Below are 26,040 nucleotides of genomic sequence, written 5' to 3' on the forward strand. Positions count from 1 at the left end.
TACATGGTTCTTGTGCTGGGGCGAAGCCGACTTGCGTACGACGGGGTTTGCCTTCACAAAGGAGGGCAAAAAGAGGGGCAAAAAAGAGGGGCAATAAAGTGGAAAAAACTGCGGGCAGTAAAGTGGAAAAAACCTTAACAAAAGAGGCGCAAAAGAGGCACAAAAGAGGCGCAAAAGAGGCACAAAAGAGGCGCAAAAGAGGCGCAAAAGAGGAGCATAAAAGTTTGCCAAAAATTCCCAAAAGGAGGAAACCATTTGAGCGAACTGCCAAGCGAAGTGGCCCTTTCACTTGCTCCACGTTTGCGCATTTTGCTTTGCTTTGCTTTGCTTTGCTTTTGCTTTTTTTTTTTTTTTTCATTTTTTGTACTTCCTTCCCTTTTGCGTATCTCTGCGCTTTGCCCACCTGCGCGGAGGGGAGGTTCCCCGCCATGAGCAGTGTAGCTCGGGAGGAGCGGCCACAAGGAGTGCGTACGTGCGCTTACGTGTGCTCACATATGCTCCGTGCCGCGTTGTTTCGTAGCTGACCCGACCGGCAGCCCCCGCGCGACGTCCTTCATTCGGAAAGGGGAAAGAAAGGAGCACCGCAAAGGGAGGGGAACAATTGCCCCCCACATACGTAGGGTGGGCTAACCCTCTGTGGACCTCCTTCGCGTGGAGGCATACGGAGAACCCCCCGCGGGGTCATCTCAAAAGACGGTTTACCATCTGCTGAGCATCGCATGTGAGCGGCCAACGGCCAGCAGTGGCTCCCCCCCTCGAGAGAGAAAAACAAAGTGGCACCATGGCGGAAGCGTACCTGTCGAACAAAAGAATTTACGAGCTGCTGTCAACGAACAGCTACAGAGGACAGGAGAGGGGCATCCTGCGGGTGTTCGAGAGGAGGTACTGCAAGGTGCTGACCTACCTGCGCACGGATAATAAGCGGCAGGAATTTATTTCCCTAAAGCTCCAGCAGTTTATAAATGAGCACCTGAGCTTCAGTGACTCCAAGGCGTATTTCTTCGGTTTTTCGAAGGAGCTGCTGGTGCACTGCATGCGGGTGTATTACTACGAGCAGCTCTGCTCGGCCGCCAACTGCGGGGGGAGCGGCGATGAGGGGGATAGTGGCGCCGATGCAGATGCGCGGCTGTTCGCCCTCCTGGAGAGGAACGCGGACCGACTGGAAATGGGCAAGCTGCACGAGCTGTACTGCGACGAGTATTTCTACCTCTTCAAAAACGTGCTGTGCGTGCTGAAGGCGTGCGGGGTGTTCTACGCCTACCCGAGTTACAAAGCGGAGGACCTGGCGTTCGAGAGGAACTTCTTCTTTACGCTCTTCCAGGTGCTGGAGGCGAAGCTCAACATCCAGCAGCTGTTGCAGATTTATTTGGATAATTACAAAGACACCAATAATTACTTTCACATGATTAAGAGGACAGATGTGGAGAGCAGGACGTGGGTCTATAAGTACATTCTCCTCTTTCTAAACGTCCAGATTTGCTGCGTTAATATATTTTTTTATATGCAGCTGAGGCTGAATGTTTTTTCGCAGTGCAATTTGAAGGCCATGGTGAGCATGTTTCTGTCCTCCTCTCAGGTAGATAGCCACAGGGTGTTGGGCCTCTGGGAGGGGGAGGAAGGGGAAGAAGCGGAGGAAGGGGAAGAAGCGGAGGAAGGTGAAGAAGCTGAAGGGGGAGTCGGAAGAAGGGGCCGCCCCCACAGAGACATCGTCACGGACACCCTCCTACAGAAGGAGTACTCCATAATTTTCCTCCTAGCTTCGGTGAGCAACCTACTAACTTGGGATGAGCACAACAAACTGGTGAAGGGGGTGTCTCCCCAGTCGGCCATTTTAATGAAATTTTTTTTTCTCTTTAATGGTGAAAGGAACTTTAAAAATTATGAGGAGAACATCCGCATGGTGGCCGAGTGCCTACCGCACCTATACGAATTAATCACCCGGTTCTGCCTCATGGGGGATAATTTCATATACAAGAGGATGATCCTGCGTGTGCTTAACAATGCTCTGTGCACCGAGAGGGAAAGGGAAGGCGGCGGGCTCCCCTTCGATGAAGACGCCGATTTGGGAAACAACAATAACAGCTGCTCGGATAACACAGAGGAGATGGGAGGGGGAGGTGGTGCCCCCCTTTTCAGTGGAGACCCCCAATGGGGAAGAAGGTCCCGGCGGAGCGACCACCCACCGTACTATGAAGTGAGACGGGGAAGGGACCCCCGCCTGGGGGGGGGGGATGACTTCTCCTCCGCGTCAAACGGTATGGCGGAGGAGGGCGGCAGTGGAAAGATGCGTCAGGGAGGCCTCACCCCCATGACCGAGAGAGACATCAACTTTTCGCTCATCAAAAATATGAAGAAGCACCTGGAGAAGAAGGCATTTTTTAAAAAGACAATCGATTTGAAGTTGTTCCTGAAGATCTGCGCGCTCCTGTGCTGTAAGGACGACTACATTTTGTTTAGCCAGGACATACTGAAGGAGGGGCGGAACATTCAGCTGTGCCTGGAGTACCTGCAGGGGGACGACGCTCAGGTGGAGGTCGATCTGTACGCGCACAGGTACTTCCTGCACGACTTCCGCTACAGCAGCACGGAGATCGTCACGACCGAGGAGGAGCGGAGGAAGGTCGTCTCGCCCTACCTCTCCATAGAGAGCAAAAATGTTTTGCTGGAAATCTCGACTCTTTTTTTCTCCTACGATTATTTGAAGTGGTACGGCAGGGGGGGAAGCGGTGGCAGGGGGGGCAACGATTGGAGGGAGGGCCCCCCCCCGACTGGCGGCCCAAAAGACGACCCTTCACTCGTTGGCGGCCACCGGGATGACTCCCTGTACCACCCCGTAATTCTGCAAAACGTGAACCGCCTCCTCCTGGAAATGTTCTGCGGCAAAATCAGCAACTCGTCGGTGGAGCACCTCATCATGTTCAATCACAACTTGCTGTGCATTTATAGAATTTTAAAAGCGCTGATCGGAACGAGTGCCAATTTGGTCAGCTTCAGCGAAGTGGTGAAGAGAGTTGATGCAATTTCGAGGAGGAATGACACCCGAATGGTGGCCGTCAACACCACGGAGGAGTTCGTAGTAACCGTCTTGGAAAACTCACTCTACTACAAAATAATGGAGACGTTGAAGAGGAAGAAGCTCAATCCTAGCGGCGTGTTCATCACCTACATAGAGTATTACTACATCCTACTAGACTTTTACTGCAAATATATTTACAGCAATTTTGTGAACAACAGGAGGAAGGATTTCCTGGGCGAGAATTTTTTCCCCACCTTCCAGAGCATCACTCTTTTTTTTTGCAAAATTTTAAAAATTAACAAGTGCTTTCATGTGCTGATCGAAATAAAGCTCAATAGCTACTTCGGCCTGGGCTACGACGTCTTCAACAGCTTCGTCAGCCTCTTCACCTTCCTTTTTTTTCTCTCATTGAGGTATAAGGAGGTGAGTAGAGGGGTGAGCGAAGGGGTGAGCAGGGAGACGAACAAAGAGGTGACCAAACAGACGACCAAACAGACGAACGGAGAGACGAACGGAGAGACGAATGGGCTGAACGAGGAGATCGCCACCTGCCTGCTCTTCCTTTTGAAGAGGATAAACATTAACAAACTCAATGCCTTCATTTTCCAAATTTTTTCCCACCTGGAGCATGAGGACTTGCTGCGGAGGGAGAAGCGGGAAGGCGCGCAGGAGAGGCCGCGGAACATGTTCAGCTCGTCGGACAGGGAGAACACGCACACGAATGGGGACGACGAGCGGGGGGAGGGCCCCTCCAGCAGCGATCGCAACCCCCTCGCGGTGGACTTCAACGCGGTGGACTTCGCCAGGGAGAACTTCGCCGCGGAGAATTACGCCACGGAGAACCTCTTCAGCCGCGCAGACAGCTGCGGCGACCTCGCCAACTTCAAATACGAGAAGGACCAAATGGACATCAAGGAGAACTTCCGAATCGACATCTCCTTCCTGAAGATGTTCGTCCTGCTGGACGAGGTGCGCCGGGTGCGCTTGCCCGCCCCAGGGAGCGACCTTGGGAGCGACATTGGGAACGACCTTGGCAGTGAGAGGGGAAGCGACATTGGCAGTCAAAGCGACAGCAGTCACAGCGATCGAAGTGATAGAAGCGATCGAAGTGATAGGAGCGATCGAAGCGATAGGAGCGATCGAAGCGATAGGAGCGATCGAAGTGATAGAAGCGATCGAAGCGATAGGAGCGATAGAAGTGATCACACCAGCCAGAGCGATTTCTCCAACCGCTCCACCCCGCGCGGGCAGGATAACACGGCGGATCGCACCGCGAATCACACCGCGGAGCACATCGCTGAGCACTTCAGCCTGGAGGAGGTGTGCGTGGTGACGCTGATGCACCTGTTCGAAGCGGAGGAGCACAAGGCGGGCTTCGTCGGGGACCTGCTCAGGGTGTACGAGGAGGAAAAAAAAAAACAAATCTACCCCTGCACGGAGGCGATTTTAAAAATATTTCAAAAAATCATCAAAAGGAAGGGCAGCGCCTACTTCCACCAGGATGTGTATAAGTCCTTCCAAAACAAAGTGCTGCAGATGATCGACAGTGTGGAGACCCTCCAAAGGAAGTGGGTCGCCTGGGTCTTCACCCATTGTGATGACACCTTCAAAAGGGAAAAAGACATAGACATTAAGAAACTGGTGAAGCTGTTCTTTGCCTCCCTCTATAAATTTTTGAAACGATACTTCGTGCAGATAAACGCATTTTTAACAAAAAAAAAAAGATACAGCAGCTACATCCGATTTGATGACTTTTATTTTTTCCTCTTCTCGAAATATATCAACAGAATTTTCACCGAGAATTTCTCCTCCTCCTTCATTTTTAAGCTGACCAAGTACTCCATCCTGAATGTGTCCATTTCGATTGTGAATTACATGCTGAAGATGATTAACATGGTGAACGTGCAACGGTTGAGGGATGTGCATAGCGAGTTGAGCAGTTCTTTGGCCACCACCTTAGCGATGCACCCTCCCCTTTTGAAGCGGCCCACTGGGGAGCATCAGCCCCACCGGAAGGAGGACACAACGGAGGAGCTGCTGCCCCTCCACGCGGAGCAGAAGAGTCAGTCGATGCCATTCTGCACACAAAATGGGAGCAGACACGAGTCATCCACCTTCAACAGTTTCATGAAAAATATTATTATTAACCACAAGACGTTGCTGAACAAGCCAGAGCTGTACTCCTCAAAGAGAGTTAACATTTTCCAAATAGGGAGAGACCCAGGGAATCAGGCCAGCAAGGGCTACACCGTGGATTACTTGGAGGACATCCTCCTGCTCGAAAAGGGGAATCACAATTGGAAGCTGATGGGGAGTAACGGCGTTTTCCCAAACGGGGTTCTCCCAAATGGGGGAATTACCTCCCTGCAGCAGCACGAGTTTTCTAATAATGGGGGAGATCCGTTTGACGATACCCACATGGATACGTTCCAAACGAATGCGCAAAGGAATCACCGCGCGGGGAACGTTGAGCGGCTGCTTCACCCATCCACCGTGAACTTCAATATGAATGGCTCCTCAATCAATGGGAACTCCTCCAACTTAAATGCGACATTTGAAGCGGAAACGGAAGAGTTATCGCCTGTAGAGAAATACAACTTCACTTTTTCCAGATTTTTCAATCACATAAAAAATTTTCTAAATATCGTGCTGCAAAATAATTACGTTTTTTTTCTCAGCGACTTTTTACTTATGCATTATGAACAGTCAGGTAAAAAGCACAATTTGTTCCAATATAACCTGAACAAGTCAGGTGGATTTTACTCCGTTTTTAACTTCCTCATTAACGAGTATATTGAGAATTACTACAAGGATAGACACTCCCATTTGGGGGTTGGCTCTGTGAAGACTCCACCGTTTAGGAAGCTGAACGAGCAGGTGGTCAATCGCATTTTGCTCCTCTTTTCGCTGCTTCTGGAGGCCTCCTGCCAGCTCTCCTTTTTGGAGGAGGTGAACAGCGTGTGTGCGAACATTTCGAATCAGATTTTTTCCCTCTTCGACGCGTCGCACTTGATTTTGAGTTTATTTTCGAAGGTCACCCTGAGCGTCATTCCGAAGGTGAGCAAAGCGAGCGAGGCGAGGCGAAGCGAAGCGGAGCTGAGCTGAGCGGAGCGCGTTTGCCAATTAAGATATCCCATCGATATAACCCATCGCGATAGCCCTTTACGTTTGCTCACCAACCTTTCTTCTTCCCCCCCGCAGAACGACCTCGTCAGCCAAGCCATCAACAACGACATCCTGAGCATCGAAAAAAGGCAGGCGGAGGAGAAGCGGGAAATCCTCACCATATCCCTGCTCTACTTCCTTACATATAACTACAAAAATATATGCAGTTTTTATTTGAGCCTGAATCGATTTTTTAAAATGAACCACTTCAATAACATATATTTCCTGTGCAAGTACAGCGAGGGGTTCCTGCCCCTCCCGAAGGTCATCAACATGTTCCTGCAGAAGATTCGGTTCTGTTTGAAAAACGCCAAAAGTGCAACGGCAGATAATGTGAAGCTGGCCTACATGAAGAGGGTCTTCCAGGTGCTCAAGTTTGTCTACGCTTTCGTAAAAGAGAACGACTTGATAACCGTTTCTGTGTTTCGCGATCTGTTTGACCTCCTCCTGTGCATCGTGGAGGGGTACGTGGAGGGTTACGTGGAGGGGTACGTGGAGGAGAGCTCAGTGGAGCAGCCGCAGAAGCAGAAGCAGCGGCACCCCCCCTGCGAAGTGGCGTCTTACCAGTTCTACCACCTGCGCGTTTTGAATTTGGCCCTCCACTTTGCCAACGCGATTTATTTTAACCTGGCCCAGATGGGGAAGCGGCCCGGGGATGCTCCAAGGAAGGGGGACTCTCCAAGGAAAGGCGACTCTCCAAGGAAAGGCGACTCTCCAAGGAAAGGCGACTCTCCAAGGAAAGGCGACTCTCCAAGGAAAGGCGACTCTCCAAGGAAAGGCGACTCTCCAAGGAAAGGCGACTCCCCAAAGAAGGGAGATTCTCCAAAGAAGAGGGACCCTCCCAAGGAAGAAGGCCCAGGGGAAGAAGACCCAAGGGAAGAAGATCCCAAGGAGGAGGGGCTCTACCGAAAGGAGCCATTCTGGCATACCGTAGAAAAGCTACTAGACCTGTTCACGCGGAGGTTAAAAAGAAACACAGACAAATTCGTGCACTCTAGGACCCACCGCCTATACACAAAGGAAGCAAAAAGAGAGTTAACCCACTACATGCATAACCTCAATATCATGAGCGAGCTCTTCGAGCTCATCGTCAAAGGGGTCTACACCAATGAGAGGCTGGTGTACAGACTAGTCATTCGCATTTCCTACGATCCGACCATCTGTAGCGTATTCTTTAACATACGGTACGACAGCATGCACCAAATGATGAGGACCTACCAGGACCTCCACAGGAAAAAAAGGGACACCTCAGAAAGCATCAAAATGTTGCTCATGAATTGCAGAGGGGTGCATGTGAAAGCACACGGACCCATCAGTGACGACGCGCTAATTGAAAATGTCCTTGCCGTTATCAACCAGAGGAAGATAAACCAGAGGTATATCCTCAACCTGAACGAGCAAGGTAATTTGTCCCATCGGTCAGGTGATAGCATCTTCGAGGAGACTAGCCACTGCGTTTCGATGAAGAGCCTAATTCAGAAGAAGGTGGAGCTGTTAGATGCCGACTATGTGTATAATAGAATGTTCCACGGGAAGGCGAAAAGATATGGGAAGAAGAATTTCCTCTTCGACGTTAGGAACTACCTCTACTGTGTGGACGTCAGTGCAGGGGGGGGGAGCGCTCATGGGATTGGCTGTGGGAGTGGTGGCGGTAGCGCTGATGGGAGCGCCGTCGCGCAGGGGCACCTCCACCCAATTGACCTATTTCCAGGGGCCAGGTTCCCACCTGGTAGAGCGGCGCATATGGCAGGAAGGGCAGTCCATGAGGGGGGGAGGCGCGCCCAAGGGGTACTTCCCCGGGGAGACCTCAATAGGGAATACCTCAGCAGGGAGGACCCCCACAGGGAAGGCCTCAATAGGGAAGGCCACAACCGCGCACCGCTCCACAGCGGAGAGCACAAGCCGGATCAAACGCTAAGGAAAAAAATAGACGCGTCGATTTTTGGTAACCTGCAGAGTATTTTGCCGGAGGAGGGGAAGCAGCGCCCGGGTCATCCCGCAGGAGCAGCCAAGGGTAGCAGCAGTAGTAATAGTGGTGGTGGTAGTGGTGGTGCCCCCCCCGAATTGATTAACAAATCTGTAAATGCAGAATCAAGTGCGAATGAACCCGAGTCGCTGCCCGGGAGGGACCCCTCGGGGGAGCAGGGCGAGTGGCCCTTCAGCGCGTACTGCGCAGAGCACTGGGTCGACCCGTTCTTTCCCCCGAGTGACGAGCACATGGAAAGGAAGAAAAAAAAAAAAAAGGAAAAAAAAACAAAACAGAACGCGCATAATAGCAGCGTCGACTCGGTGGTGAACTCCCCCTCGAGCATATTCCTCTTTTCGAAATTTTTCCAAAACGAAGTGGACTGCATGCAGTATATTAACCTCACGCAGAGCACCTACGACAGCAGGATGAGGTTACTCCTGCTGCTGTACAAGCTGGTGATTATAATAAAACATAGGGAGTTGCTCCACGATGAGGTCTTCCAGAAGGAGGAGAGCCAAGCACTGAAGGGGGCCAACATAAGTGGGAGCTCTCCCTTCCTCTTCTTCATATTCGAGGCGGTCATTACGTTTATTACCCCTTCAGGAGAAGTGAGCAAAAACGCGCTGTACTACATCCTGGTTTCTAACATTTTGATTAACCTGCTGAGCATCATCAGTTCGAGGGGTTTTGCTGGCCACTCGGAGGAACACACATCGAAGCAGCAACCGTCCGTGGAAAAGAAGCGAAGCAACGACAGGGGCTCCCTAAAACAACAGAGCCACGATTCGCTGGTGAGCGAGGAGGGGATGGACCTCTACCACCAGGGTAGCTTCTACACAGACATGTTCTCCCACGAGTCGTTCATTTCGAATGTAAAAAATAGGAACGACCACATGGTCTTTGACATTCTGAGCGGCATGACGAGGCAGGAGGTGGACAAGTATCGTCTCGTGGGGGGGGCCGCCCACCCGGGACACTCCCACACAGAAGGGAAAAAAAAAAAAAAAAAAAAAAAAAAAAAAAAATCAAGTCAAAAAGGTGAAAAAAAAAAGTCAAATCAGAACAGCCTCACACACGATGTGCCGCTCCTGCTCTCCCTGTTCATCCGCTGCATCACTCTGCACGTCCAAAACTTTAAGTTCCACCCCCAGAATTTGTACCTCCAGAGGAACTTCAACGCATTGTATGTGCCCAGCGCCATCCTCAAGTGCATGTACCCCGCGAACCATTTTAACATCAGCCTGTTTGTCAACCTGCTGGAGCTGTTCTACGTAACCATTCGGATTTACAGCAATCACTTTGTGGGACTCAGCTGGCCGCTCTTCCACGGGGGGGGAAGCGGCATCCCTCAGCGAGGACGGGGCAGCAGCGGCGATGCGGAGCAGGAGCAGCCGCGGAAGCAGCACCAGACGCAGACGCAGCACCACCTGACGCAACCGCTTCACCGCCTGCACCTGTACGTGGCGACGCTGAATGGAGTCCTGGAGGACTGCTACCGGGCCCACCACGAAAACATGAAGAACCGAGACAGCCACGTGGCCAAGGCGAGCCCAATCGAGCGCATGCTGCTGTATTTCCTCTACAACAGAATAAACACCGTGTACGACCTTTTCTATAACTTCTTCCTAACCTGCCTGAGGGAGAAAAAAAAAAAAAAAAAAAAAATTTTCGACGCAGCAAATGAGTACATCTATGGGTTCTTAAAAAACGACATCTACGAGCAGATCAACAGAATCAATAACTTTCTGGATTCTACCGAGTACTACGATTTCTACGTGAACACGCTGACCTTCATGGTTTTAAACCAGCAGACGTGCCTGCACATCATCAGGGGGGACATGCTCACGAAGCTGCTCTACGTGCCCGACATATATCATGCCATCTTTGACAGGAGCAAGACCTTCAGCGCCATTTACTACCTGAACCACGAGCAGCAGTATGTGCGGAACAAGAACCACATCATTCTTTGCTCCCTCATTGTGCTGCTAATAAAGATGCTGTACGTTTTTGTGAAGAATGTCCGGGGGGGGGCGGCACGAGAAGAAGTGAAGGGAGCACCAGAAGAGGACGCCAATGCCGCAATCGCAATGGCACGAGAAGAGAACGCCAATGCCGCAATCGCAATGGCACGAGAAGAGAACGCCAAAGCCGCAATCGCAATGGCACGAGAAGAGAACGCCAATGCCGCAATCGCAATGGCACGAGAAGAGAACGCCAAAGCCGCAATCGCAATCGCCGTGGCCCCCGCGGTGGAGGGCGAAGCGGAGTTCTTCCTGGACGCCATGCTGAGCATCATAAGCAAGCTGTCCGACCGAATAAACTTCATCTTCTTAAAAATAGAAAAAATAAACTGCCTGGCCATTTTCGAAGAATCCTACCTGTACGTGGAGCTGCTGACCAAGACCTCCTACTACTGCAACTGCTTCAACATCAATCAGCTGTTGATATCTCTGATGAGCAAGGGGGTGGAGCACCACCTGTTTTACATTAACAGAATTTTGGAGAAATTCATTTTTGAAAAGGAGGTCATCATCGATCCGTACAGCCCCTATGAAATCAGTGCATCTACGAGTGAGTCAGTCGACAAGGAGAAGAGGAAGAGGAGGAGGAGGAACGACTTATCTTTATTCACTCAGAGGGTCCTCTACCTCTGCTACAAATGTATTTTAAATTATAACACCATCGTGGTAAACATAATTCAGACGCCGTATTTCACCTACTCTTATTTCGTGGTGCACCTCTATATTTTGCTGCTCAAGTCCACGCGCCTGGTCACCAACATCATCGAGCACTTCGGCCGCAAGAACACCACGCTCATCCGCACGGTAGGTCGAGTGGAGCGGTCATGCGCGAAGCGTAGCGGGCATACACGTGGCTACCATACACGCAGCTGATCGTACGTGCCGCCCCTTAGCGCCGCCTCCTAACGCCGCTTAACCCTTACTGCTTTTTTCCTTTCCCCCTCCTCTCACCCGCAGGTCAAGGTGCAGGGGGGGCTCTCGTACGTGCCCATCTGCCTGGACATCGTGAACTCCGTGAAGGAGAAGAAGCGGGAGAAGATCCACTACGCGCGGGGCACGGCCAAGTCCAGCCTGAGCTGCTACCTGAGCGACAGCCACTCGGGCAGCGACGCCTCCAACTACCTGGGGGAGGTCCTCCAATACAACCGATCGATCGACGAGTACGTCCACACGAAGAGGGTCTACAGAGACGACTACATGTTTAACTTCCTCCCAGAAATGATAGAGTTGAAGAGCTATTATGACATTCTTGGGGAGATCCTCGAGAGAAGTGCCTTTTTGGGGGCCTTTATTTTGGAGAAGCTGAAGGACACCTGCGAAGACTCGTGCCTCAAGCAGATCCTCATCAGCAACGTCTGCTCCTACCTCATCCACATCAACGCCACGCTCCTGCCCTCCAACATCTGCACCAGCAGCTTGAAGAAGAAGTGCTCCCTCATCTACAACTACGTCGTGAACATGCATAAGAAGTGAGCGGTGAGCGGCGGGAGCGCAGCGAGCGGTAAGCGGCGAGCACAGCGCGCGAAGCGAGCTCAGCGAGTGCAGCCAGAGCAGCGGCCGAGGTTGCCCAGGCTGCTTCTTCTTCGTCTCCCACGTCATCTACGTTTTCTGCTTCTTTTTTTTTCGTGCTCCACCACGCAGTGCACCGCCTGTCGCGAATTTTGGGCCCGCCCCGAGCGGTGCCACGCGGGAACTTCCTCTTAAACGAATTAAAAAAAAAAAAAAATCGCTTCTTTTTTTCACATGGTGAATCGCTTTTTTATTTTCACATGGGGGGACATACACTCAGTTGATAAGGCACATTGGGGAGGCGAAAAAACAAATGGGTTGATGGGTTGATGGGTTGATGGGTTGATTTGTGGGTGGAGAGATGGGCCGAAAGAGGAAAAGTGGGGGGAGAGACCCGACAGGTGCATGAGGGGGAGTGCAAAAATGGGAGACAAAACTAATCAAAACAAATAACGAGGGGGAACACACCATGGGGTGGTAACGTATGCACATACAAGGGGGAGGGGAAAAGGAAAAGGAAAAGGAAACGGGAGGTTGAGGGGCTCCCCATGGAAAGAGGCATCCCAATAGAGCGCCATCCGAGTGCTGCCCGGAGAACATTTAGAAGATCACGTGGGGGCAGCCGCCGTGTGCAGGGGGGTACGGACGGTGCGCCTCCCCTCACTCAACGCGGTTCGCTTCCGACCACTTCTTCCGCGTCAACTCGATTAACTCGCTTCCTACCACTTCTCGCGGCTTCTCGCCGCTTCTTCGCTGCCTCGCCCCTCAGAAGAGCTCCGCGTCGCTCTCCACATCCTCGTCGTACAAATTGAGGTCCAGCTTGTACCTGAGCATGCCGCCGAAGCCGCCGAAGCCCTTCTGGAACTGCGCCCCCTCCTGGGACTTGTTGGTGACGAAGTCGAGGGACGCCCCGAACTTCTTGTAATTGTTAATCACCCAGTCGGTGAGGGAGATCTTCTCCACGACTTCCAGCTCGACGTTATTCTCTTTGTAAAGCGATTCCTGTTTCTCGTCCTGGGGAGATATATGCATCGTCCGAGTGGTGTTGGTGATGGCATTCCTTGTGGTTAGCCTAATGACATCCAACCCCTCATACAGAATGAGTAGCTCCACTGCTCCGATCTCAAGAGCCTTCAAAGTGTCCTCAATCCCGTATACGACCTTCCCCGTATCCTGGGCTATTTCTTCAAAAAATTTCCCAATCAACTTCTTTTCTTGTATGAATTTCACATTTTGGAGAGCTTCAGAACTTAACTCAATTGCCTGGTTGAAGCCATTGTCCCCTCCGTATGATATGTCAACGATTTTAATAACTTTAGTGAAGAGCCTCTGGTCAAACATGTCACTGTGGAGGAGGTCGTTTTTAAAATCTGCACTTCCTGCGAGTACTATCCCCGACACGTTTATTTTATCATTTGTTATAAAAACGGATGTGGCTACTTCGGCTACCTTCCTCAAGTAGTTGTGTCTCTTTTCCAATCTGAGGCGAGCAAAACGAAGGGCACTTTGACCTCCTCTGCCATGTTTCTTGGGAAGGTCCACGGTGAATCTCCTTATTACTTCTCTTGTGTTTCCTTGTATGGTGCCGAAGAGCGCTCCATTTCCGTCCACTATGATGAACCCAAATTTGTCGTCACTTTCGAGCAACTCCTTTAGGGCCTCCACGTGGAACTTATTATCGCACAGGTAGAGACTTGTGTTGATGGGCCTGAATGGCTCGAAGTCGATCGACATCTTCTTCTCCTTCCCGTCCTCCGTGATCACCGTGCCGCAGAAAACGACGAGTCCCTTGGGCGGCGTCTTGCTGTACAGCTTCAGCTCTGCGGGGGGGGTTAGCGGTGATTAGCTGCGTTAGCGGTTGGTGGAGGTGCTGGCGGCGACTGCCTCGTTTTGCTTCGCCACTTCGCCGCTTCGCCGTGGCTGCGCGCTCACTTTGCTGCGTGGACGTTATGGCGGACAAGACACTCAGCCGGTTGACTCTGCTCTTGATGTTGGAGGCAGTCCCCAGCTCGTCCGCCAGCATTTTGTTTATTCTGGACACTTCGTCCTTGTTCTTGATGATCAGGCTGATCATGCTCGTTCCGTTCCTTCGGGGGGGAAGCGGCGGGGAGGAAAAAAAAAGAAAAGAAAGAAAAGGAATGAAGGAAGTGATTATAAGCGCGGAAGTGATGGCAAGTACAGATGTGCTAACGCGCGTACACATGAGCATAACGCGATCCGCATAGTAAGTGGTGGGGGGCATCCCACACGCAGAATGCACGCCACGTTCCACCACGCGAAAGGTTCCCGCATCTGTCCTACCCCTTGGCATTTTCGAGCTTCTTTATGAGCCTCTTAATTTTCCACTGCTCGATGTTTGCATCTCGGTCTTCATCCATGGCGTTTTTTTTTTTTTCTTATTATTTAATGGGAGGGGTGGGGGATGCGTATACAGGGGTAACCTCGTGAAGGTGGTGTTCCTTTTTTGTGGGTGCTTTAATAAAACTGCTTTAAGCGGTAGAATGATGCCTGCTTGCCCGAGGGGGCCACGTAAAAAAACAGGCAAAAGGGAAAAAAGCTCGATGGCGACAAACTCGATTATGCAAGCAAAAATGGCCAGCGCGGGGGTACCAAATGGGGCAAACAAAATGGGGGGAGGCTGTGCCTAGGTTAGAAATGCGCAGAAGGGGAAGAACGTTCTTCGCCCACGGGGTTCGGCTCTGCACAGGTTGTTATGCAAAGCGCGCGCGAAGTGGATGGCGTGGGGGGGCCATCTACGCTTTGGAAAAAAAAAAAAAAAGAAAGAAAAGAAAGAAAAGAAAGAAAAGAAAGAAAAGAAAGAAAAGAAAGAAAAGAAAGAAAAGAAAGAAGAAGGAACGAAAGTGAAGCGAAGCGAAGTGAAGTGAAGTGCCAAACGTGACGGACGTTCCGGACGTGAAGGTTAGGATAACAACGAAGAGGCAGCTGGCAACGACGAGGCAGCTGGCAACGAAGAGGCAAATGGGGGCGAGGCAAATGGGGGCGAGGCAAATGGGGACGAGGCAAATGGGGACGAGGCAAATGGGGACGAGCAGAGGGCGAAAGAAAGCGACGGAGGCGGGATTCTTCCTTCTCGTCCCTTTGATGCAACATGAAACACATATAATAACATCTCCACTTTTTTTTTTTTTTTTCTTTTTTTCGCTCTTCGGTCAAAATGGCTCCTCTCCCACTGCGCCTTGCAGTGCACGTTGCTCCTCCTCTTGGCCCACAGCTACGCGGCGCTGCATGGGTTGGCTGGCAGGTTGGAAGCCGACCGGGTGGAAGCCGACCGGGTGGAAGCTGGCCGGGTGGAGGCTGACCGGGGGGAAGCTGACCGGTTGGAGGGTGGCAGGCTGGCTGGGTAGATACATACATATAAGGCGGTGCACAAATACACTCGTGGCAAAATACTTCTCATGAGCATTTGGTGCAACAGTGAATTTCAATTTAGAAATACGTCGCTCGATTTTCTTGGCCCGCTTTCCTTGGCCGCTTTACCTGCACTTCTGCAAAATGATCGCTACGGCTCGGCCCCTTCCCATTTTCGCGACTGCGTTCGCGCGAGTATGCAGCGCCCACCCTGTACGTACATACGCAATGGACTCACTCAGCCTATAAAGCTCTTTTTTGGGGGGGGTCCTTAGGCGCAAACCACGTTGGGCGCGGTTCGTGGAAGCACACGCGCGCGCAGGTACATCATATCTTCAGCTGCAGCGCGCATAGGGGCGAAGCCATGATCGCGACTGCCACACGAGCTTCTGCACAGCGCAGCCGGGTGATTAAAACGTGGGTGGTTTGCACACTGTGCGTGGAGTTAGCATTTATTTTGTTTTTCACTTATTTTTCACTTATTTTTCACTTATTTTTCACTTATTTTTCACTTATTTTTCACTTATTTTTTACTTATTTTATTTATTTTTTCTTTGGAAGAGTTTAAAAAAAAAGCTCTCCTCCCTGTTTTTTCTTCCCCCCTCTTTCGATCGCCTTCTTTGTGTGTTTGCTCCTGGGGGTCCTCTCACCGCCACACAATATACACAGCACAGGAGGGGCAAGAAAAAGGAGCCACCCACCCTATATATATGCCGCCCCACATTTTTGGTTAAGTCACTTTTCGTTTTTCCCTTCCTCTTTGCTGCCTCACTACAGCAACGATTGTTCCGGTTCGGCCTCTTTCCACCTTCACTGTATTCGCATTTTACTGGGACTTTTTTTTTTTTTTTTTTGGAGTTAACCCACCTCGGGGACACCCTCACGGAGGGTCCAATCAAGTGCGCCCCCACTGCCCAAAAAAAAAAAAAAAAAAAATCGAAAAGAGGTTCCTCCTCCTACATGGTGGCACGGCAAAATGGTGACACGATGAAATGGCTTCCTCGCTACGTGGTTACCTCCGTACATGGTTACCTCCCCACATGGTTAATCTCACCACATTACTACTCCACAACGTGATGATGCGAAACGCACCTTTCCTCGCGCCGCTTCCCAAACGGCAGTGCCCGCCGCACGCCCAGCGAAGTCTACGCTACCCAGTTGCACTCAGCTGATCGGTTGAGAGGCACACTCGGGGATCCTCCACGCAGGTGCCCGGGCATACGGCCAGATGCACACCCCTACACAAGCGAAGGGGTATAGCGGACACTGGCGAATTGGCACCTTCCCTCGCAAGCGAAAAGGGCTGACCATCACAAATAGCAGCAAGTGAGGAACCCCACTGTGGGGGAGAACGCACTTGAGCGGCCACTCCGCGAATCGCCTAATTATTTGAAATCATGCTTGAGGGGGGCTTCTTACACGTGCAAGCAGCGCTCGCTTCGTTTGCGAAGGGGCAGAGTGCAAATCGGTGCAGCGGGGGAGGGGCACCCCACTGGTGAGGCGGCCCCAACTGGTGAAGCGGCGTTAACTGGTGTGGCTTCCCCTTCTGGTGAGGCTCTCCTAACGGGTGTAACTTCCCCCACTGGTGAAGCTGCCCCAATTACCTGCGCGGAACCTCCCCCCGCACAGCCGCTCACCCAACCGAAGAATGAAAAGGAACGCCCTTGTAAAAAACGCCCTCTGTAGAGCGAGGTTGCACCCAAATGGTGCCCACGCAAATGCAGCCGTGAGCGCAGCTGCTCTCAGCGGGGCAGCCCTATGGAGCAACAAAGCCCTGCAGACACGGAGAGGCAGTGGGGGAAGTGCCCCAAACAGCAGCTTCGACCTGTTTGACAAAATAAAAGACATTAACGGAAGCAACCAAAATGAGGAAGGCACTGAGCAAATCGATTCGAAGAAAAGGAAGCCATCAAAAAAGGTCTTAAAACTTGTGGATGAAATTTTAAACCTAACCCTAATTGAAGCGGCAGATCTGTGTGACCTTTGCCAGGAGAAGTTAGACGGACAGAAACAGTTTAATAATTCCTCTTTTTTTAATAGGAACCCCTTTCCACATCCCTCTAGCTTCTTCACCGCAGGGGGGTTCTCCTCCCCAGGTGTCCCCCCACCTATGAGCTCTTCTTTCCCCAATCATGCAAACGCTCAGGGTGTCCTTCCACCGGGGGAAACTCCCAATTTGGGGTCGGCGGAAAAAGGCGAACAGGCAGGGGTGAAAAAGAAGGAAGAAAAAAAAAGCTCCAAAAGCACCTTCAACGTTAAGTTAGATAGCTTTGACGTAAAGAATAAAATCAACACGATTAAAGAAATTCGCAAAATCGCCAACGTCGGGTTGAAGGAGGCGAAGGACATGGTGGAGAGCGCCCCCTTCTACGTGCAGAAGAGTAGGCCCGATTTGAGGCGCGTTTGCAGCCAATTCGCAGCCAATCTGCATCCCATTTGCCGCTCATTCGCCGCTAATTCACCGCTCCCTCGCAACCCACTTACACCCTGACCACCCCCCTTTCGCCCCCTCTTAGACGTGCCCGCGGAAAAGGCAGAAGAAATGAAAAAGAAGTTCGAGGAGCTGGGCGCCACAATTATATTGGAATGACGGAGCGGGAAAGCGGCGTTTTTTTTTTTTTTTTCCCAAAATGGGAGAACAGTGCCATGTGTGGAGTAAATGCCCACATGCCTGTTCGTGGTGCGTAGGTACATGGGTGTATGTACACCCCCGCGGAGGCACCCAACCGTCGGCAGTGCCCCCTTGAGGAGGTAACCCCGTCCTGCTGCGTAAAGGAAACCATTTTACACTTAAAGAAAATGTCTCGAATTAAAAATTGACTTAAAAAAAAAAAAAAAAAAAATAGGAATGTGCGTCTTGCCCGTCTTGCCCTGAGAAATGGAGTTGCGCGAGCGCACAGCCGTAGCGCGGTGCTCTCCCAGAGCGATCTTCCCGCTTGCTCTTCCCACACATGCGCGAATCCCCTCTGCATTTCTTCCCCTTCCAATTTTACAACTGTGCGTACTCCACCAAGCGTTGGCCATGCGCTTGCACGTGAGCTCTGTGGACTAGAGGCGGGTGATCTTTTCATGGACGCTCTTTCTTGTGCATAAGCGGAGGTCCTTTTCCCCCCCCTGGCTGTGCAGACAGCGTTGTAGCAGCACATACGCTGTACAGACGTAACGTGGAGTGTTTTTCCTCCCTTCTCTCTTTTTTTTTGGTAAACAGTGAAACGCCTTTCTGCATCAAATAAAGGGACTCAAACGGTGGGTCATTTTCTAAAATGATGAACGCACCCCTGCAGGTTAGCTCCACTCTTTTTTGTTTTTTTTTTTTTCCTTTTCTTCCTCTAAGGGTGATTAAGCCGAACTGCTTCTTCCACACTTGGGATGACCACTACGAATTCTTCCTCTTAAAAAATCGGTGCGCTCTAGGGTTGAGGCGTGGAAGCACTTTCTCATTCGTCACTTGTTTCGAAGGAGGGGACTGTCGTCCCACGTGTTCCTATCACAGCGCAATCTGCACACGGTTGTCCAGATTAACGTTTTTTTTTTTTCTATTTTTTTAACCTTTCGAGGGGTGCTCCCCCTCACCCGAACGAATCCCCATTCAGATTATTGCCTGAATTCACGTGGGGGTTGAAAATGTGCGGGGCACTGAACTGGAGCGGCGCGCTGAACTGCTGTTGGGCATTGAACTCCTGTGGGGGGCTGAACTGGTGCGGGGCAATGAACTCCTGCGGGGCGCTGTTCTGGGGGTGGCCATTCAGCTGCGCGGCATACGTTTGGTACCCCTCACAGGGGAAGGCGGAGGGGTAGCTTGCCATGTAGGTTGCCGCGTTGGGCAGTACGTGGGTGGTCACATCAGACGTTACGTAGGTGGCCTCGTTTAACGGTGCGTAGGTGACCCCGTTCGGCCGTACGTAGGCCACCCCATCTGACGGCACGTACGCGGGGGGGCCGGCGCTGCACTGTGCGTAACCCGCGCCCCGACTATCGCCAGGTGGGACCCACCGCGACACGCTTATCCCGTCGGCCCCACTGCTACTCTCCTCCTTCACTCCATTCAAATGATCACCAGGGGGTTTTACTTCTAATTCTCTTTGGGAACTTCCGTTTGGGTTACACCCTTCGTCGTTGCCGCGGTGGGCAGTATTCTCCCAATTTGAGAGGGTACACACTTCCTCCTTAACCGTATGCGACCTTCCGCTGAGCTCTGCCTGGCTAACCAGAGGGGGCATCATCCCACCACAGCGGCTCTCCCCAATTGGCGTTCCGTTTGCAGGGGGGAAGTCGTCACTCAGTGGGTTAGCGGCGGAGGCGGCTTCAACTTCCGCTTGAACTTCTGCTTTCACGCCGCCGTTTTCCTCTTCCTCCTCTTCTTCGTCCCCCTCTTCTTCGTCCCCCTCCTCCTCTTCTTCTTCCCCCTCCTCCTCTTCTTCTTCCCCCTCCTCTCCATCCTGCCGCTGATCCTCCTCCCCCCCGTCGGCCAACTCGTAGCGCCTATCCCTGTAGCACTGTATAAAGGGGAACTTGGCCTCGAAGTACCTCCGCAGGCAAGCCTCACTGGGGGTCTTAAACACCTGGCCGTACACCCCCTGCAGCATCTTCCTGTGGCTGTTTATTAACCTCACCACCTTTAGGAAGTTGTTAAGCAGAACGGTCACCTCCGCATGACTGTTGACGCAATTTTGCACATTAAATTTCTTCAGCTTATAATTCAAAATTTCAAAAACGTTGCTCGAGTGATTTGGGGAAGCCTCATTGGTGTTCTCCCCCAGTGGAGCTTCACTCTTGGGTCTCTTAAAACACACTGCCATTTGGTCAATTTTAATTTTTGCTTCTTCTTCTTTTATATTGTGGGTGGTGGGTTCTTCCAAGGGAATACCCTTTACACACTCGTTTGTTTGTTTGTGCATTTCCTGGTTATTCCCATTTTGGCTAGCTGGCTCTACATACGTCTTCCTCTTCCTGCCCTTCCGCTTGACTTCCTTCTCCTCCACTTTTACGCCTTCGGGTAGGATGCCTCCCTCCCCTGCGGGTGCGCTTTGCACTTTCTTTTTCCTCCCCCGCGTTCCTTTTTTCTTCACGGGGACGTCTCCGATAACATCTGCTTGTTCCACTGCTTGTGCCTCCGCCCAACCCGGTTGGTCTCCCTCTTGCACTTCCGCCTTTATTTTCACCGCTTCCACCTCACCTGCATCCGCTCCACATTCCTGGTGTGCCTCTCCCGCGGGAAAGCCCCCTTCAAGGGCCCTACTGGGGGGAGTTAATAACCCCCCCCCTATCAGATGTGCCCCCTCAAGAGGGTCCACTTTGGGTGAATAACCTTCTACTGCTTTGTCCCCCACATGGGAGTGGTCACCACCATCCGGTTTGCTCTCCGTTTCGCTTCTGCCCCCCTGTGATTTCTTCTTCAAATAGGAGGAACTTACATTCATTAAGAAGCTCGTGTAGGAGTTACTAACGCTCTCGTCTGTGCTTCTACCTATTGAGTGCTTATTGTTTCTAAGAATCATCTCCACTAGATCCTTGTTCAGCGTGAGGTTACTGTTGGATGGGGAGAACGACTTCCCTTTTCGCTCCCCCGATTGCTGCGCCTGCAGCTGCAGGTATTCCTTGTAGCTTTCGAGGAACTGGCTATTGGCGAGCAGCTGCTCGTTTTCCTCCAGCGGGGGGCCCTCCACTTGGGGCGCGGTTCCACCAGGCTGAGCGGGTTCGTTAGGTTGAGGGGGTTCACTAAGACAAGCGGGTTCATTAATCTGTACGGCTCCACCCAGCTGAGCCGCCCCACCATGCTGAGCCTCCTCAACCTTCTCACTCACCTGTCCACCCACTGCAGCTCCCCCCTGGAAGTTGCCCAAATCCCCGCCATTCGACACGTTCAGCGTGAGTGCGCTCGAACTGCCGTCGTGGAGGTGGTGGTCACCGTTTTGGTTGCCACTCACGTTGTTCGCACTGGGGTAGGCAGTCGAGTACGCATCGGGGTTAATGCTGGTGCCGCTGCCCATACTTGTTACCATGCCCGCACCCACCCTAGTACCGGGCGCGCCTTCACTCTTCAGGCCGTTCGTTTTGCCCCTCTTGCCATTTTTCACTGCTGCCTTTTTCTCCTCCCCCTTCGGGCCGCTGTTCTTTCCTTTTCTAGACCTCCCTTTGCTCTTCACCTGCCGGGGGAAGTTGCTACTGTTCGCCGCCCCGAGGAACATCTGCTGGTGCAGCGCCCCCTGATGAGTGACTGCCTCGTCGTGGATCTGCCTGCCGTTGTTGCCGTAGAAGTTGGCCGCGTCGTTGGCGTACAAATTAGCCGCGTCGTTTCCGTAAAAGTTGGCCCCGTCGCTGCCGTAGAAGTTCGCAGAGCTGTTGCCGTAAAAGCTGGAGGAGTCGTTACCGTAGGAGTTATCGAAGCTGCCTGCACCGCCAACGCCACTCGCACCGCCGCCAACACCGCCAATGCCACTCGTACCGCCTACACCGCTACCCACAACTGCGGAGCCCCCTTTGAAGTCGCCCCTCTCATACGCAGGCCCCGCGCTGTAGTCCCCCCCCCATGCGGAACCCTGGTCGGCATACTGGCCTTCGTAAAAGAATCCCCCTCTGTTGCCGCCATACGCCAGGCTGGAGTCCACCATTTGGTTGTTCCTTACACTGCTGTTGGGGTCATTCTGAGCTCCTTTGCTCCCCTGGAGAGCTAACTTGTCTTCCCCTCCCCTGTACTGTTGGTTGAAGGGGGGGCGATCATAGGGGTACTCACTCGGAGGGAGGTTCCTACCTTGGCCCCCCTGTAGATCACCCCTAATATCACTTCTAACATCACTTCTAACATCACTTCTAACATCGCTGCTAACTCCGCTGCTAACGCTGCCCCGAACTGCATAGGCGGCGCTTCCCTTGGGGGTGTATGCCACGGGCTGCTCCTTCTTGAAGGTCTCATTTGAGGACTTGCTCAACATGTTAATGTTATTCTTGATGGTGCTCTTCACACTACTCCTCATGTTTCCCTTTTGGTAGGAGCTGTTCGGTGGGTGGTTACTGCCTAGGTAACTAGTTCCCTGATTTACAAACCGGTTGTTCAGACCTTGCGCGGTTGTGGCTCTGTTGTTGTTTTGGGCCTCTAGGTAGTTGCCGCTGGGAGTGGTGTACCCTTGCTGCATGGCGTTATGGCTTCGCATGCCGCTCCTATCCGTCGTATAGTCACCCAGGCGGTAACTATCATAGGTATTGTTTCCACTTAGGGGGTGGTAATTATTTGCCCTCGACAGGTCGTTTCTACTGCTAATCGCGCTTAGCTCGCTGCTCGCGTGGATCACTCCGGGCTGGTTGCCCATGCTGTCGAAGCTGTTCACGCTGCCATACCCGTTGGTGCTGCCATACCCGCTGATGCCATCCACTCCTTGCATGTTGCTCAATCCTGGGAAGCCACTCTGTCGATCACAGCTGTTTAAGCCTCCCCTGCTTTGGGTCGTGTTCGCGTGGCTGGTCAGCCTGTTCTTCACATCGTTACTTGCACCGCCGGGATCGCCACCCACCACGCTGTTCACCTTTTCCAAAGTCCTCTGCATACCATACGCATTGGCTCTCGACATATTACTCGCATGGGGCATCACATTTAACGTTCCCCCTTTGCCGCGTTGCCCGGCACTACCTACGGTGGTCATACCGCCAGACGTGTTGTGCATACCACCGATGTTATTAAAGCTAACTGCCTCCCCATTTTCGTAGCCCCTCTGCATGCCCCTTTTCACATTTTTGTTCATAAACACATTTTCCATTCTGTTCATCGCCCCCATGCCGCTTAACGAGTTGTGGAGATTCTGCACTCCGCCCATGCTGCCCACGCTGCCCATGCTGCTCATGCTGCTCATGCTGCCCATTCCTCCCATGCCGCTCACTCCCCCCATGCTGTTTGCGTAGGTCAAGTTGTTCGCGGCATTCACGCCCGAGTGGCTTGCCCCTGGCCTGTCTTGGAAGTTGCCTGACTCGTTCATGTAGCCCCTCCCGTAGGTGTTGCCGCTTGCGTAGTTGCCGCCGCTTCCGTAGTTACCGCTGCTTGCGTAGTTACCGCTGCTTGCGTAGTTACCGCTGCTTCCATAGTTGCCGCCGCTTCCGTAGCTACTCGCAGCGTTACCTCCAAATCCGCCACGCACCCCGGGGTAGCCCCCCTGGCTGCTTTGGCTGTTCACCCCAATTCCTCGGCTCCCATAACTGCTCATGTTCTGATTCAAGAACTCCCCCGAAAGACTTTCATTCGGGGCGTAACTGTACATCCCCTCCGCTACGCTGTTGTAGAAGACGCCCTGCTGGGGGGCACCCCCGTATTCGTTTTGCGCTGGCACGTTCTCATAGTTAACGTTCGTTGAGTAGGGGTTACCGAAAAAGTTTTTTTCCCCAGACATATTGGCGAGAAGGGTGTTTGGCGTGGGGGAGTAGGGGGAACCACTTCATTTATGAGTTACAAGGGGGAGAGGCACAACAACTTAATAAACACGCACACACAAACGGACACTCTCGTGTGCGTTTTGCTTCCCTTCTTGCAGACTGTTCAACGTGAAAAAAACGTGGAACGCACACTTGGGCTGTCCACTAATTGGTTAGGTACTCTCACAAAAAAAAAAAAAAAATATAAAACGCTAACGATATGATTGCAATTCAAAAATGGTTAATTAAACCACTTGAGCTATGCCGGTTATAATGGGACTACCCAAAAAAAAATAAAAAAATAAAAAAAATAAAAAAAAAATGCGCGTGTGGAGGTTCATTTTTACATGAACAGGTCATGCGAATTTGCAACTCCTTACCACTAAGCTTATTCACTGTCAGGGGCACGCCCTTGGCCTTTCCCCGTTCAGGTGCAGATCAAAATGTGTGCAACTTCCCCCCGTACGTGTGCGTTGCTGTCTGTATCGGTCAGGGTGGCGTATCTCTCCACATAGGGATACACCCACATACATGCGTACATACATACATACATACGTACATACATACATACGTACATACATATGTATATATTTATTTACACATCCACGGACTCACTTTTGCGCGTGGGGCGAGCTGGGGAGGCAGTCCGTCTGGGCGACATGCGCAGCCGGCGTGGCGGGGGAAACAAAACGGACGTGGTTGAGGGGGGCACGGTGGATGTCTCAGGCGACCCCCCTCTGCGCGACTGTCCTCCCCACAAACGGAGAAGCGGAGAAATGCCGAAGCGAAGAAGCGAAGATGCGAAAAAACGCCAAAGTGACGAAACGAAGAAAACTTCCTTCCCCAGCCTAAAGCACAGCTCGTTAAGGTGCAACCTCAACGGGGGGTTGCCAAAAAAAAAAAAAAAAAAAAAAAAGCTGAGCTATGTGCAGGTGTAAAAACCTCTCTGGGAAGGAACAGAAGGTGGAGAGAGAAATCACTTCAACTGGAAAAGCGTAAACAAAACGTCCTCGTGCAAATGTACACAGGTGCTTAGCTATGTGGTAAGGGGGGAGATTATCGCGGGGGGGAGGAAAAGCAAAGGGGGGAAATGACGTTAAATTGGGGCCAAAATGGGGGCGACGGTAGTGTACGCATGAAAAGAAAAAAAAAAAAAAAAAAAAAAAGAAAGAAGGGAAGGAAGAAGGAAAGAAGGAAAGAAGAAGGAAAGAAAGAGAATAAGAGAATAAGAAAATAAGAGAATAAGAAAAAACGAGAATAAAAAAATATGAGAATAAAAAAATATGAGAATAAAAAAATACGAAAATGCTAAAATGCGAACATGCGGAGTAAACGGTTAATGACTAATGGCGAACCGACTAGGGGGGGAAGGAAAGCGAACACGTGCTGTACACTTGGAGGGACTCTTTGGTCTCGCGCTTTGGAAGGCATTCCCGTGGTGGAATTCTCTCCCAACGGGGGGGGTGCCAAACGGAGGGGTTGCCTTCACGTTCTCGTGAATACAGTTTCACACGCAGCTGCCTGGGTGCATATGCTTTTGCGGCCACGTGTGCGCGCGGTAGGCGACTGCCAAGCGACATGTGCTGGACGTGTAAGCTTACGACCCCCCACGTGGGTGTTTAAAACGGAAAAAACTTCCCACTGGAGGTGCCAAGGGTGTCCTCCTCAACATAGTTGCATGGATTTATTTACACAAGGTGAAAGAAAAAAAAAAAAAAAAAAAAAAAAAGCACCATAACATAAGCAGCATACCCGTCGAGTCGCGCACAAACAGTCGGCACTACAGCGTATGCGTTACGTCCTGTGGTGTAACACGGCGCGCGCTGCACCCGGCCACATCACGATTGACCTCTATCGGTCGCGACTTCCATGGCGTGACTACGCGCCACGTAGCACTATGTCTCAGGGTGCATGCAGCGGAGCGGTGCCCCGTTGCATTATCCACACACCATCAAAAGGCGCATGCGTTATGTTTCCCCCACACGGGGTAGAGTGTTTGCGGTTTGTCACTGGTTTGGATTCCCAGTCGAGGGGATGGGCGTCAGCAGGAGGGGCGAAATGGCGCGCAGAGGTAAGCAAATGGGTAAGCTGGCAGAAAAGAACACAGCGTGGCCTCTGCGGTGCTTCTCCAACCCTCCTACTCCCAGAGTTCAAAAGGGGCGCTTCCGAAAAAGTGCAAGAAAGAGCGCCATGCGAGGGGCCCACGAAAGGTCTACACGGAGGGGGCACCAAAATGGTGAAAATGGTGAAATTGCAAAAATTGCAAGAGTTGCAAAAACCGCGAACGCAACGTGGGTGACCCAACTTGCGGCTCCTCAAAAAAGAAGGCCTCCCCGTGGACACGCGAAAAATAAAAGGCAAACATCGGCCCGGAGGAAAAATGAAAGGAGAAAAGGGCCTTCTCTCCCATGGAGAGCATGATACAAAAAAAAAGGAGAAAAATGTGGAGGCGTAAAATTAAATATGCAGCTTTGTCTCTCTTTACGTCAAGCTACAAACTTCTATCCTTTCGAGCTGCGCAAGAGGGGCGGCTAGGCGTCTCTCCAGCTTCGTTGCTAAGTTAGGCCCAGCTGAGCCGGATGTGTGGGTCATCT

General features: G+C 51.8%; 4 protein-coding genes across 4 annotated transcripts, besides 15 other annotated features; 2 read left to right on the top strand and 2 right to left on the bottom strand.

Annotated features, from left to right (window-relative positions):
* Positions 1-318: 318 nt before the first annotated feature.
* Positions 319-352: a microsatellite.
* Positions 353-781: 429 nt separating this feature from the next.
* On the top strand, positions 782-11,644 carry PVX_002910 (hypothetical protein, conserved; the record flags this gene model as incomplete). Its single annotated transcript, XM_001612871.1, has 3 exons — positions 782-6,073; positions 6,218-10,975; positions 11,129-11,644. 3 exons carry the CDS (start codon positions 782-784, stop codon positions 11,642-11,644), a joined length of 10,566 nt encoding a protein of 3,521 aa, XP_001612921.1.
* Positions 6,087-6,139: a microsatellite.
* Positions 8,205-8,244: a microsatellite.
* Positions 9,153-9,185: a microsatellite.
* Positions 9,804-9,825: a microsatellite.
* Positions 11,645-12,445: 801 nt separating the features above from the next.
* PVX_002915 (eukaryotic peptide chain release factor subunit 1, putative) lies at positions 12,446-14,058 on the bottom strand (the record flags this gene model as incomplete). Its single annotated transcript, XM_001612872.1, has 3 exons — positions 12,446-13,500; positions 13,613-13,767; positions 13,982-14,058. 3 exons carry the CDS (start codon positions 14,056-14,058, stop codon positions 12,446-12,448), a joined length of 1,287 nt encoding a protein of 428 aa, XP_001612922.1.
* Positions 14,059-14,554: 496 nt separating this feature from the next.
* Positions 14,555-14,579: a microsatellite.
* An 83-nt stretch (positions 14,580-14,662) lies between these two features.
* Positions 14,663-14,770: a microsatellite.
* A 56-nt stretch (positions 14,771-14,826) lies between these two features.
* Positions 14,827-14,850: a microsatellite.
* A 659-nt stretch (positions 14,851-15,509) lies between these two features.
* Positions 15,510-15,608: a microsatellite.
* Positions 15,609-15,975: 367 nt separating this feature from the next.
* Positions 15,976-15,995: a microsatellite.
* A 23-nt stretch (positions 15,996-16,018) lies between these two features.
* Positions 16,019-17,782, top strand: PVX_002920 (50S ribosomal protein L7/L12, putative). Its single transcript, XM_001612873.1, has 2 exons — positions 16,019-17,430; positions 17,566-17,782. The coding sequence occupies exons 1-2, from the start codon at positions 16,698-16,700 to the stop codon at positions 17,637-17,639; spliced, it is 807 nt and encodes a 268-aa protein (XP_001612923.1). The 5' UTR covers positions 16,019-16,697; the 3' UTR covers positions 17,640-17,782.
* Positions 17,783-17,882: 100 nt separating this feature from the next.
* Positions 17,883-17,902: a microsatellite.
* A 716-nt stretch (positions 17,903-18,618) lies between these two features.
* PVX_002925 (hypothetical protein, conserved) lies at positions 18,619-23,424 on the bottom strand (the record flags this gene model as incomplete). Its single annotated transcript, XM_001612874.1, has 1 exon — positions 18,619-23,424. One exon carries the CDS (start codon positions 23,422-23,424, stop codon positions 18,619-18,621), a length of 4,806 nt encoding a protein of 1,601 aa, XP_001612924.1.
* A 317-nt stretch (positions 23,425-23,741) lies between these two features.
* Positions 23,742-23,778: a microsatellite.
* A 203-nt stretch (positions 23,779-23,981) lies between these two features.
* Positions 23,982-24,046: a microsatellite.
* A 302-nt stretch (positions 24,047-24,348) lies between these two features.
* Positions 24,349-24,372: a microsatellite.
* Positions 24,373-25,156: 784 nt separating this feature from the next.
* Positions 25,157-25,185: a microsatellite.
* Positions 25,186-26,040: the final 855 nt, after the last annotated feature.

This window comes from Plasmodium vivax, chromosome 4, assembly GCF_000002415.2.
Source record: "Plasmodium vivax chromosome 4, whole genome shotgun sequence".
NCBI lineage: Eukaryota > Apicomplexa > Aconoidasida > Haemosporida > Plasmodiidae > Plasmodium > Plasmodium vivax.